At 40.5% G+C, this 12,114-nt stretch overlaps 1 protein-coding gene across 6 annotated transcripts in view; it reads right to left on the reverse strand.

Annotated features, from left to right (window-relative positions):
- Positions 1-248: 248 nt before the first annotated feature.
- Positions 249-12,114, reverse strand: part of ctnnd1 (catenin (cadherin-associated protein), delta 1) — a 31,954-nt gene continuing 20,088 nt past the window's right edge. For 3 of the 6 annotated variants that reach the window (XM_085277908.1, XM_085277904.1, XM_085277909.1), the window contains 12 exons: positions 10,141-10,258; positions 9,843-9,999; positions 9,055-9,072; positions 8,670-8,735; positions 7,122-7,249; positions 5,447-5,597; positions 5,110-5,305; positions 4,791-4,975; positions 3,985-4,032; positions 3,594-3,676; positions 2,777-2,831; positions 249-2,322 (listed from right to left, as the gene is read on the reverse strand). In XM_085277908.1, the coding sequence (XP_085134034.1) occupies positions 2,264-2,322; positions 2,777-2,831; positions 3,594-3,676; positions 3,985-4,032; positions 4,791-4,975; positions 5,110-5,305; positions 5,447-5,597; positions 7,122-7,249; positions 8,670-8,735; positions 9,055-9,072; positions 9,843-9,999; positions 10,141-10,258 (1,264 nt within the window). In that variant the 3' untranslated portion in view covers positions 249-2,263. Of the gene's footprint in view, positions 2,323-2,734; positions 2,832-3,593; positions 3,677-3,984; positions 4,033-4,790; positions 4,976-5,109; positions 5,306-5,446; positions 5,598-7,121; positions 7,250-8,669; positions 8,736-9,054; positions 9,073-9,842; positions 10,000-10,140; positions 10,259-12,114 lie in introns of all 6 variants that reach the window. The other 3 variants (XM_085277906.1, XM_085277905.1, XM_085277907.1) reach the window with 3 other exon arrangements.

Below are 12,114 nucleotides of genomic sequence, written 5' to 3' on the forward strand. Positions count from 1 at the left end.
GAAATCCTACAGTGTCACTAAAAGTCTGGACCATTTCCTTCTCATGCTTAAATTACTGCTACTTAATTTCCTCAATATGTTTTTAAAAGTAGAAAATACTTTTTTTTGTAGTCTAGTTTTTATTACCCCCACTTTCAACTATAATAACCACAAGTAAATGATACTGAGTGACTACAAAAATCATAAACATCTCCTTGTTCCCATTTAAAAATAAATAAATAGAATCTGAAAAAAGAAAACACGGGCACTGAGAAATAATTTTCTTTTTTATTAAAAACATTATTGCTAGTTACATAATTCATTCATAAATGAGAATGTGCAACTTTAAGAGCCAAGGCAAAGAGATTACATTAGTCAACAATCTGGTTTTTTCCTTCCCATTAGTGTATCTGATGATGGCGTTGGAGGATTTCTGTTCAGCTAACTTGGTTTTGCTTTCAATTAAGACAAACTGTTTTCAATCAAACAAAAAAAGAAAAAAAAAAAAAAAAAAGACTGCATATGCATTCACCCAGAGCACCCAAAACAATTGAACCCAAATCAATATATATATAAAAAAATAATAATACATAAAACCATTAAAATTAACAAATATTCTCTTGTATATATAGTTTAAATGTGCTTTTACTTTTTTCTTGATTTTATCTAATAGATTCTGGTCTATGCCTCTCTTTCTAACACTAGCCCTCGCTCGCTATCATTTTCATCTTTCAGTCAGTCCAATCTTGAAGACAGCTCGTTAATTTGAGAAAAGGAGGCTGTCATATTTCAACTGGCATGAAAAAAGGAGGTTAAAAAAAGAAAAGAAAAAATCACACTTTACAACCCCGTAGTGCTTCTTTTAATCATCCACGCAGTAAGTATCTACATCTCACTCGGCACTAAGAATAAGCATTCCTCTTCAGAACAAACATCGTACTAAAGAAATGTGGGCAAAAAAAAAAAAAAAAAAAACCAGACAGCACTGTGTCGATCTGTAGTCTTAAAGCCAGGCAGGTTATGGATTTGTGAAGCAGTGAGTTATACAGAACTCAAGAGTTTAATTTAAAAAAAGAAAAAAAAAAAAGAAATATCCAATAACATACAAGATCGCATATTCTTGCAGAATAAAAACTTCTGAGTTCTATATACAGTACTCCCAAATTGTACGCTGCTGTGAAAAAACAAAACAAAAAAAAAAAACAACAACTTGACCAGTTACCCAGGTCACGCTGGACACACCCATGAGACCCATCCTGAATAAGCGAGGCACTCCAGTTAGCCCACGATTAAAGACAATCTTGCATATGTACACATTCATAAGATTATGGACCTGCAGATAAGGAAATGCGCCCACCGGATCCTTGAGATATCCACTAAGAATTACCAAGAAAAAGGGGGGTGCATTTAACAGAAAGATCACTTTAGAAATTGCCGTCTGTTCCAACAAGGAGGAGGAGGAGAATCATTCGTCTGCTTTATTTCTGGCTGTATAACTAACCTTGTACAGTTGTGGATCATCACAATCAAATGCAGAAAAAAAGCAGCACGCCCGTGCATCTTTGGGCTGTCACCAACACAAGATGCCAACAGAACAAAGCGGATGACAAGTTTTCAGTGTGGCTGCTGGAGAAAAGTCTGAGTGTGCCATGTTGCGCGTTAGCAGTGGCAGTCACAGCAGTAGCAGTGTCATTTGGCACGCGTACGTAACTAAAAGTACACAGCAAAGCGAGTAGAGGAACAACCGCTACCAAAACAGAAGCAGAAGCTGTACACATATCTAATTAGACAGATAAATACAAGATCCCAGCGGTAGGAAATTACTCATATTTTGTAGTGTGTGACCATTAAGGAAAGAGAGAGAGAGAGAAAACCTTGATTTCTTCAAAACAGAGTGTGTTAGCCATTTATGGAAAATCTCACCATAAAGTGTCCTGATATGATTCCAACAGTTCCTTTTTAATTTGTTTAATTAGTCTTTGCTCTGACCTCCGAGAAAATACCAAAGAAGCCACAGTCTCAAAGAAAGAGAGCATTAGTGTTGTCCAAGCAAGCTGTAGTGCTGATGGAGTGGTTTTGGAGTCAAGTGGTCGTAGTGTCACATCCGGCTGTCAACAGGGAATGCAGAGCATCGTCAGTTTTCCATATGGTTTCATTCGAGTGTTTGAACTGCAATGGAGGAATGTAACAGAGAGAGAGGGAAGAAGAGAAGCTGCAAGAGAGTGAGTGTAAGGGATGAAGTTTAGTCATGTCGGTAGTGTAGCGGTAGTCCCCCATTGTCAGTTCAGCAAGGGCAGTAAGTGGGAGGAGGCTGTCGTCTTGTGATGCACACAATCAGTTTTTCTGCAAGAGAAGAAGAGGTACAAGTGTGTGAACGGATCACATGGAGCGGCTAAGGGCGAGGCAGCCATGCCTGGGTGGAAAGAATCACACTTTTAAAGAAAAATTAATTATTTAAAAAATACAATACAGTGAGTAAAAACGTTACTTAACATTGGACAAAACGAAAAATTACAAACTGTGCAAAGCAGAGGTAACAAAAAATATGTGTATATAAGATCCAAGGAACCACAAAAAATAAAGATTTGACACTTTTCACCAGCAGGGGGAGCAAAACAGTCTAAAAATAGTAAAATGGAAGCTCATTAAAAATCCAAATCACAATTAGAAACACACAAATATTCACAAATCTTACTACAAAACTAATATTAGGCCATGCGGTGAGTTGTGAGAGCAGCCAGTGGGACACACATACCATGCGGTGACATGCAGTGTGACACAGTGGGTGTAGCCTAACCATCGTAAGAATCCATTAGAGGCAAGGAGGCCTGCCTCTCCCCATACATCCCTCCCTGGGAGAGAGAGAGAAAAAGAAAGAGGAGAGAAGGACAGATAAAGATGAGGAGAGATAAGAGTCCAAAGGAGTGGGTGAATAAAGAGGGTTTAGTGTGAAAATCCAAAGAGGAGGTGAGTAGACACAGAAGGGGGAAAAGTGGAGGGAGTTCAGGATGACGAAAGACAGAAGAGTTGCGACATGTTAGTGCAATGTTAGGTCCTGTTTTAAGGTTGGAAAAAAGGGACAAGGGTGAGAAATAACGCACAAGATAAAGATCAACTCCTGTGCTGTACCGAGACATGCATCAACATGCTGCCTGTGGGTGTGTGTGAGAACATGTCCATTCACACGGTAACTTTCTGGGAAACCAGTGTGTGAAATTAACACCATTAATAGTTTTTGCCCTTTACATTCATTGAACAACAACTTTAGCAGCTTGTGAGAGCGCAGACTGAACTCAGATGGCGCCTAAAGTCAGGTGAAGCACTGCAGCTATAGCACAGCTCGGTGATTTTGGCTTCTCGGATCAGCAATCCTCAACCCCAAAATATTCCATTTATAATCAAAAACAACAACAACAAGGTGTGAACTGGCTAGATAACTTTAAAAATTAAGTGAGCATTACGTTACATTGGGGTCAGGAGAGAGATGTAGCAAAGAGCAAAGTGCATGTTAGGAGTGAGGCAGTAAATTCTCAGTAAAGGTGCAGACATGCGGGCTTATGTCTCTAGGCAAAGGTGTGAGGAGTGTCAGTGTGTGTCATGAGGTTGGCCGATACCTGATCTAAATCTTTGTCAGTAGGTCCGAGTGTGTTATCCAGAGTGTTCCTTCTCCCCGTCTGGTCCAGTGTGGAGTAGGCATCTGAAGAGGAGAAGCACGTGTTTAATTGGTACTTCCGATAAATACACAAAGGGCGTAGAATATGGAGCTGGCAGGAAAGAGAAAAAGAAGAAGACCGCAGAGGAGATTTATGATGTAGTGAAGGAAGACATGCAGTGGGTTAGTGTGACAGAGGAGGATCCTAGGGACAGAGGCAGATGGTCCGCTGTGCTGACTCAAAGGCAGCAGCTGGAAGTCAGTGATGACTTGATGCCAATGAAAGCAAAGGCATGTCGGACAGCTCTTCTGTCAGTTGTATCTGTTTGTGTGTTTTGTGTTTGCACACTTGCCTGGTCCCATGTCATTCATTGGAATCATTTCCCGGTCACTTTTGCCACCTGTGTGTCAGAGAAATATTAAAACAGTCAGAAATACATGTATTGCTCTGTAATTCTAAAGAATTAAGTCGAGACAAATACATTTTTTAATGCAACCAAAGTGCTCAACAGGTAAAAAATAAATAAATAAACAACTAAATAAATCACCACAACTAAAACAAAAGTAAAAGCAAATGTCCACATTCAGTCTACTTTGAAATTCAAAGAATGAAACGGTTTTTAAATCAGTACTAAAAATGTCCTGTGTTGACATTTCAACAAAAATTGCCACACACTTCCGGAGGCCCGGTCCCTTCTATACCTTAAACCTGACCTCAGTACTCAGGGAGGAGTCAGGCAGGTCCCACACACACAGTAAAAAACAAAAACATGCAAAAATCACTTAGAAAACTGACTGGGAGGCAGTGCAGATCAAATATGCTTTCACTATTCTTGAAAATTCCCCATGTGGCAAAGCTGTAAATGCAATGAATCGAAAGTTGGCTGAGATGAGTAACTCCATATCTGCAAACAGCCCGTTATCATTCTGCACAATCAACGTCCGAGTTGCATTCATGCAGAGGAATCATTCAGACTCAAGTTTAGAGAGATCTAAGACGGAAATTATGTGAAACTCTGAATAGATACTTAAAAGGCCAATTTGAATAACAACTGACACCACTACATCATTTATTTTATAAAAACAAGAAGACTGGTAACAATCATTACACTGAAACCTTTTAAGCAAAGTGGCGGCTATTTTGACTCCTACCACTGACCTTTGTCTATAAGCGGCAGAGTGCTTTCCTCATATCCGTTGGGTTTGTTGGTGGGAGGGTTTAAGTTGACCATGAAATCTGTCTTCTTCCAGCCATCCTTTTCCAAAGTGCGCCGCAGGTCCTTGTAGCCCCAAACTGTCTGCAGCACTAGGCCGGCTCCACGCACCTCCCGATCTGAACGATTACTAAAGACGAGAGGGACAGAGAGGGAGAAAGGTGCAATTTATGAAAATAACCCGTTATAGCAATTTCAAGATGCTCTAAAACGTGGACAGAAAAAAATTATCCAAATGATCTGTATCCATCTGTCACTGCGTACCCATCCTTGTTGATGAGCACCAGTCTCTCGATGCCATTAGCAGCCCTGAGAGTCTTGGCTGCTTCCACACTGGAGCCCAGCACCTCATGGAGCGTGCTCAGTATAGACACCACTGTCTCTTCTGACACTGCTCGCACTGGCTGACTCTGACCAGCACCAGGCAGGTTATTTACCAGGTTAGGCACCGCATGTTTACCTGACAACACAGGGAAGATTAAGATTGCTGCATACTTACAACTGCTAACACTGGTATGTAATAAAGCTGGGGATTTTTTTTTAAACTCTGGTTAAAACCTTTTTACTGAAGCTCAGTTAGACAAAGAGTTAAATGTGTCACCTAGTAGCTCTTTGTTTCGTCCATCAATGGCCAGGTTGCGAAGGGCTCCGGACATGGCTCGGACTACGCGGTCGTTGTTATGAGCCAGCTGCTCCGTCATCATGGATAAACCTTTCTCCCTGCGCACCAAGGCACGGATGCATCTGCCATACTACAGACACACAAAGTGCTTTTATTGATTTAGAAGACCATCTTAACGACCATTGCTGCTAAATCTCGTGCTTGGTTTTTAACAGACTTTTCACTCAGTGGGTTACCGTTACCTGTCAAACGCTACTTACACAGGGTAAAATAAGTATTGGATACATCACCAATTTTCTAAGTAAATATATTTCTAAAGCTGTCACTGATATGAAATTATCACCAGATGTTGATAACAACACATCCACTCCACACATGCAAAGAAGTCAAAGATAGATGTTCGTGAACACACCGACTGAAATTCATTTAATACTTGCTACAAAAGTGGTTGGGGATGACCGCTTCGAGATGTCTCCTGTGGGGAGAAACTAGTTGCAGGTGTGATTTTGCGCCAGTCTTCCACACAAGCGGTCTTTCGAAATCTAAGCTTTAGTTCTTTCTAAAGGTTTTTAGTTAGATTCAGGTCAGGCGATTGGCTGGGCCATTCTAGCAGCGTTATTTTTCCTTCTCTGAAACCAACCATGAGTTTCCTTGGCTGTGTTTGGGAATATTGTGTTGCTGAAACGCCCCCCCCCCCCTCGTTTCATCTTCATCATCCTGGTAGATGGCAGCAGATTTTCATAAAGAATATCTCAGTTTCCATCGATCCTTTCTTCAATCATATGAAGCGTGCCAGTACCATTTGCTGAAAAACAGCCCCATACCATGTTGTTCCCACCTCCAAACTTCACTGCTGTTGTGGTGTTTTTGGGATGAGTTGCGGTGCCTTTTGACCTCTAAACATGGTGTTTATTATGGTACCAAAAGAGTTCCATTTTAGTCGCATCTGACCAGACTATATTTTCCAAGTATTTCACAGGCTTCTCTAAATGCTGTCCACTTCTGTATTATGGCTCCATTACTGATAGATTTCAGGCGTGTCATGATGTTCCACACCTCCCTTTCTTCAGGAGTTCAATACCTTTTCCCTCTGTCATTTCTAATTATTGCACATAATAATTTAGGGACACCTACAGTTCGATTTTTTGCATGTGTGGACTGGATGAGTTGTTACCATCCAGTGAGTTGTTGCTTTTGATGTAAGAGAACTAGCAGCTCGGAGACCCTCTCAAATAACTGAGTTTATCACCCTCTCTCTAAAGCTGAACCCAACCTTCAGAGGAAGCTTGTTTCTGCTGCTTTGACCTGTAGCTCTAGGCCATATGTAAGCATAGGAATGTAGATCAACCAGTAAACCAATACTTCAGCTCTTTAGGTGGAGTGTTGACTAAACAAATACCACTGTGATTTTTCTCATGTGCACAAAGTCAAAATAATTGTGTGTTACATTACAGATAACCTCTAAGAACAGACAAATCTAATACAAATCCTCACATAGAGTGTTTACTAATGTTCCTGAAATAACCTTTGATTGCAATGACTAATGTTAAAACAGCACCATTTATTCAGACTTCCCAATCTGGTTTATTTACTTAGCACATAAAGTTCTGGTACTGTAAAATCGAAAAAGATCAGTATAGATGGCAGTTCTTACAGTCCAGTGTCCAGCGCACAGGTTCTGAATAGCTCCAGCTGAAGCTTCCAACACTGTGGCGTTTTGGGACTCCTTCACCAGAGACATGTAGATGCGAACCACCTCCGGCTGATACAAGAGCTCATAGCCTACAGGAAACAGGCAGAGAGTGGACACGTGTGTGATGGGAACATTGATAATGTAACAGGTCCTTCATAAAGAAATAATCTTTCAGGAGTATAAAATACAGACATATTAATTATTGAACAATATGTGCAGGGATATGTTAAGTAGTAATTCTTGAAAATCAAACAGGATAAGTGTTCCTGAATGCGGTATCAAGATGGAGTGATATCTATTCTTTATCCAAGTACACAGACGGTTTTCTTTATGCCACCCTCCAGATAAGAACACAGCAAACGTCTATACTATCATCAAGCCGATAGGCACTCTGTAAGGGCTTCAGTAGAGACAAAACAAATGGTGCCCAACTGTCTGCTCATTAAGCTCCAAAAGCCTTGGACAGAAGATCTTCCTCCAAATATTAACTCTTAAAACAGCAGAGACGATTGATGGAGAAGCAGAAGACTCACCAGCGCAGGAGGAGCCTGACCACTATCACACCTACATTTGTCATAGTATAATAAATCTTCCTTTACATCAAACCCTGCGATAGAGAGAACGTCTCTGTTGTGGTGTCCTGAAAGCCTCTTAAAGCACAGCGAGTCCAATCAGAGAAAAGGGCAGAGATCCCGTGTGTGTCTGTCTGTGAGATTGTTTCCACATGAATGCAAACAACATCCACTACTCCTAATCTCCCATGAAGAAGTGCACAACAACAACAGCTCATTCCAGAAGCACGTTGTGATGACGTATGAAGTCGAAAACGACAAGAGAGGCAGAAATCTGCAAAACTTTCAAAAAGCAAAGGCTGTAACTCATTTCCTTTACTGTCCACATCCACTTCCTGTCTTTCTTTTAGCGCTCACATTGGTTGCCCTTACATGACCCCTCTGCTCAACAGGACATCATCTCATGAGTATTCATGGTCCAGATTTAGATTTTTGTCCTGTAGATTATTCTAAGCTGTATTGCAATAACGGTCGCATGTCACAAAATTTTGTTTCCAAATTCTAATTACAGAAAGTATACTATAATCAATGCATCACCAATTGCTGATGCATTATTGCCATTTGCAATCAAAAAGAGTGGTCTTCTGAGTCCATGTGGATGGAGCGAGGTACAGCTTACATCAAACTGCGCGTGCAGTAGCAAAGCCAGAGCAAACTACCTTTTCAGAAGTCCGAGCGCTTTATCAGTTGACAACATATTTGGTGTCAAAAAAACCACCAAGTTTACCTGGCATTTGTAACAAATAAGAGATATCTCAGGTGTACTATGACATCCTCTTTACATGTCTGCCTGTGAATGGAGCTGTGGCAAACAGTCATCTAAAGGTGGATTACGTCTGAATGAGAGACCGCTGTCACCACAACACGTTCAGTGTTTTGAACCCCATTTCTATAAAGGCTTAATTCAATAAAAGGTGTTCATAGAGCCTTTGCTTACCTTGAGCAGGTGAGGTCCTTTTTGGAATGTCTATTGTATCATCAGCTGTATCCTCATCTTTCCTTCCTGGAAGCAACATTAAACATTAACATCAACAAAAATGCCAAAACAATCTGCTGTTGACACCGAGTGTGATGGCTGTTTCAGACTGACACATGCGCTGTTAGTACATGTGTTCTGATTTGGTTAGACACGTGCTCGTCAGGGCAAACATGAAGATTTAAAAACTACAGTGCACTTTCTACAAGTGTTCCGCTATTAAGAAATAGGCCATGTTAGTGCTAGTAAAACATTTCTGTTATCTAAGCCATGATCCTACTGCACCCACTCCAAGACAAAAGTACAAAGCAGAAGTAAAGTGCATAGCCAGGTAAAGAAAGCTTACCTTTGGAAAACCACTCATCTGCAGCCAGGCCGAAGGAGGATGTAGGGCAGGGAGGGGAAAGAGAAGAGCAGCAGAACAGGAGGAAGAGAGAGCATTTAAGTAAAAAGGAAAGCAGCCGTAATTGAGTCACTCAGTAAACACCTGTTTACACCCCAAAAGCAGCACTGCCACCACACAGAATCAGCATGTGACATGCCATGTATGAAGGCCAGATAAAGCAAATGCAGGGAAACGCCCAAACCAAACAATTTCATATTCACATAAAATTGTACATCAAATGTATTAATAACGTACAAGTGTAGAGTAGCTACAAACACATAATAACTACCTGCAGCAGTCTGAGTTTAGTTGTGCCCTACCACCTCACCACTCACTCTTATATCATCAGTCACTATCTTCTAAAAATAAAGAGTCAAATTAGAAATAAAGGGAAAAAAATAAAACTAAAAAACTAAACATTTGACATATTTATACCAGCATTAACACATGGTTGTCGCAATTGACTTTGTAATACAAAGCCAGCAAATTGTAGTGGGGGCTGTAGTCTGACAAAAACAAATCAATACTCTCGGTGAAACACAAACAGAGCAGCTGAAGAGAGGATAAGATTTCTCTAAGGGGGGGAGGGGTTAACATTCCTGTGCTGATGACTGGCTTTGTTTGTGTAATGTGTTTGTCTAAGATTGTGTGTATGTGCAAGTATCAGCTCAGTGAGATGATGTGACCTCACCAAATGCTCTCGATACTGAATGAAAACTACGCTATCTCTGTCTGTCTAAGGCACACACCTTTGCTCTTGCGGGAACCGAAGCAACTGCCCTTATTGCTGGAGTAGGCGGGGCCTTGGTGGTTTGGTGTGGCCTCCAGGTAGCGCTCAGGGTTGGGGATTTCACGGTGCACTTGGTAGGACAGGTTCCTCAGCAGACACACACAGTTCTCTGTCAACTGCAGAGATGGAGAGAAAGTTAAGAATCAAAACGCCGCCTTTCTCATTGTAAATTCACAGGTAAATGTTACTGAACACACAAAAGCAACAAGGATCAAACAAAGGTGTCAAAGGATTTAATCAATCAGAAATCCACATACCTTGTTGTCCACATCTTTACAGTCAATCTGGGACTTGACAATGTACATGAGCGAGTCGACCAATCCCGTGCACTCCCTGAGCTTCCTCCTCGCCTCACTTCGCTCTGAACTCACATTTCTTTAATCGAGAGGAAAGTTAAAAAGAGGAGAAAGAAGAACGCAGATTAGAAGAGGTTAAAGGGGAGCGGAAGGAGTCTGCTATAGTGACTACAAAAGGATTCCAGCACATAATGCCCGAGCACACCCCCATTAAGTTTGAATGAAACTCCTGTTAAATGTACTAGTTTACAAAGAGAGTACAGTTTGACAAGATCGAGTTACATCTCTGGGCCAATTTTCTCAACTGCTCTCTGACTCAGCCGCACTTAAAAGATTCAAGAGAGCTGGAAAACTGAGTGTCGTGGCCTTTTGTCTTTTATGTTTCCCGTCGGCAGACACACCCTTTCACATAATACCAGGACACATTCTCTTTCACTGCACAGGGCACTCATCTGACTTCACTACATAGTTTGAGAAGTTTATTTACATGCTGCGGTAGGCACACATTTAAAATAAAAAATGCTGACCGAATCAAATCAGGACAGCGGCAGGAAAAAGAAAAAGAGTGTCCCGGTTTTCAAAAAACAACGCTTGAAATTTGCTAAACTTATTTCAAACAAACGGAAAAAAGCAAGACAATATCTATTTACATATGTAAATAAAATAGTGTTTGACCCTAATCCTCTTCACTAACCTTAGCTATAAAAGAAGCCACATAAGCAGACATTAAACATGTGTGCCACTGTTCACGATATGCCTGCATGACTTCTGGAGCCATAAAAGTTTAACTCTGCCTTCCATCTGTCGTTTACAGTTCGATAGTGAAGTGACACGAAATCATAAAGTGAAACTAAAGGTTAGGTTTACAGTCACAGAGATGAATATTTTCAGGAAAATCCACTAAGTATTAAAACTTAAAGAGGAATTTCCTGAGTAAATATAGTCATTAATTACTCTGCAGAAAACAAGTTCTCTGTCAAAGATCTCCTACAAGTCTTGAATTGGATAAAAAAAATAGCTTTAAACAGAAATGACACACTCATCGTTTCAATGACCCATATGTAGATAGTGGCTACCACATGCCCAAAACTGGCTATAATTTATACTATAATTAAGGCACTCATATTGCTGCGTGTATACATATCCATTAAGGCAAAACAAACTGCACTCATAATGACCTTAAATTAACCACTAAACCCAGCAGTGCAACTGAAGCTTCACTGACACAAAATCTCTGCACAACACTCCCCGTCTATTTGGCAACAATGAAGAGAGCGTTCTTGTTTGTCTGAATATTGTTAAGTGGAATTAGAAATGGACAAAAGCTTGGCATTCCCACTCCGTGTGAGCTCTACTCTTCAACTGGTCTGAACAACGTGAGCTGAGAAATTGCAGAGTTTGGCTGCAGGAAGGCCAATTACAACGTGCTACAATTGTCTGGGTCAAAAGGCGTAGTGACCCAGCACTAACTATGTCACAAACATGCTAGTACAACCGCCCAATTTTTAAGAGATTGTTTAGCTCTGGCATCTCCTGCGTAATGTCAGGCTGAAATTTTGAATTTATTCATTTAAAAGGGACAGTGCGGTTTAACATAGTTCAAGTGCAAGACATGAAACTGATGTACCGCACATAGGTTTATAGCTGCTGCTAATTTTCAACAATTGTCTCTTGTTGGGCTTACAATCTAAATAGATACATTTTACAATAAAACATACATTTTCATAAAACCATATTACATCATGAATACAATTACAATTAATAGACAATAATTTAAAATAAAATTAAAATCATTAGTTAAAATGACTACAACTTTGATTTCCCTTTAACCACACTTTAACCTTCAGTGTAAAGGATCTAATGTCTGTAATCAATTTGATATCGGTTGGAAGTGTGTTCCACAGGTGGCAAGCCTTTATAGAAAAAGCTGACTGA

This window comes from Mchenga conophoros, linkage group LG6, assembly GCF_057382185.1.
Source record: "Mchenga conophoros isolate Kocher_MC1m ecotype Shallow Benthic linkage group LG6, M_conophoros_male_GT1.1, whole genome shotgun sequence".
Lineage (NCBI taxonomy): Eukaryota > Metazoa > Chordata > Actinopteri > Cichliformes > Cichlidae > Mchenga > Mchenga conophoros.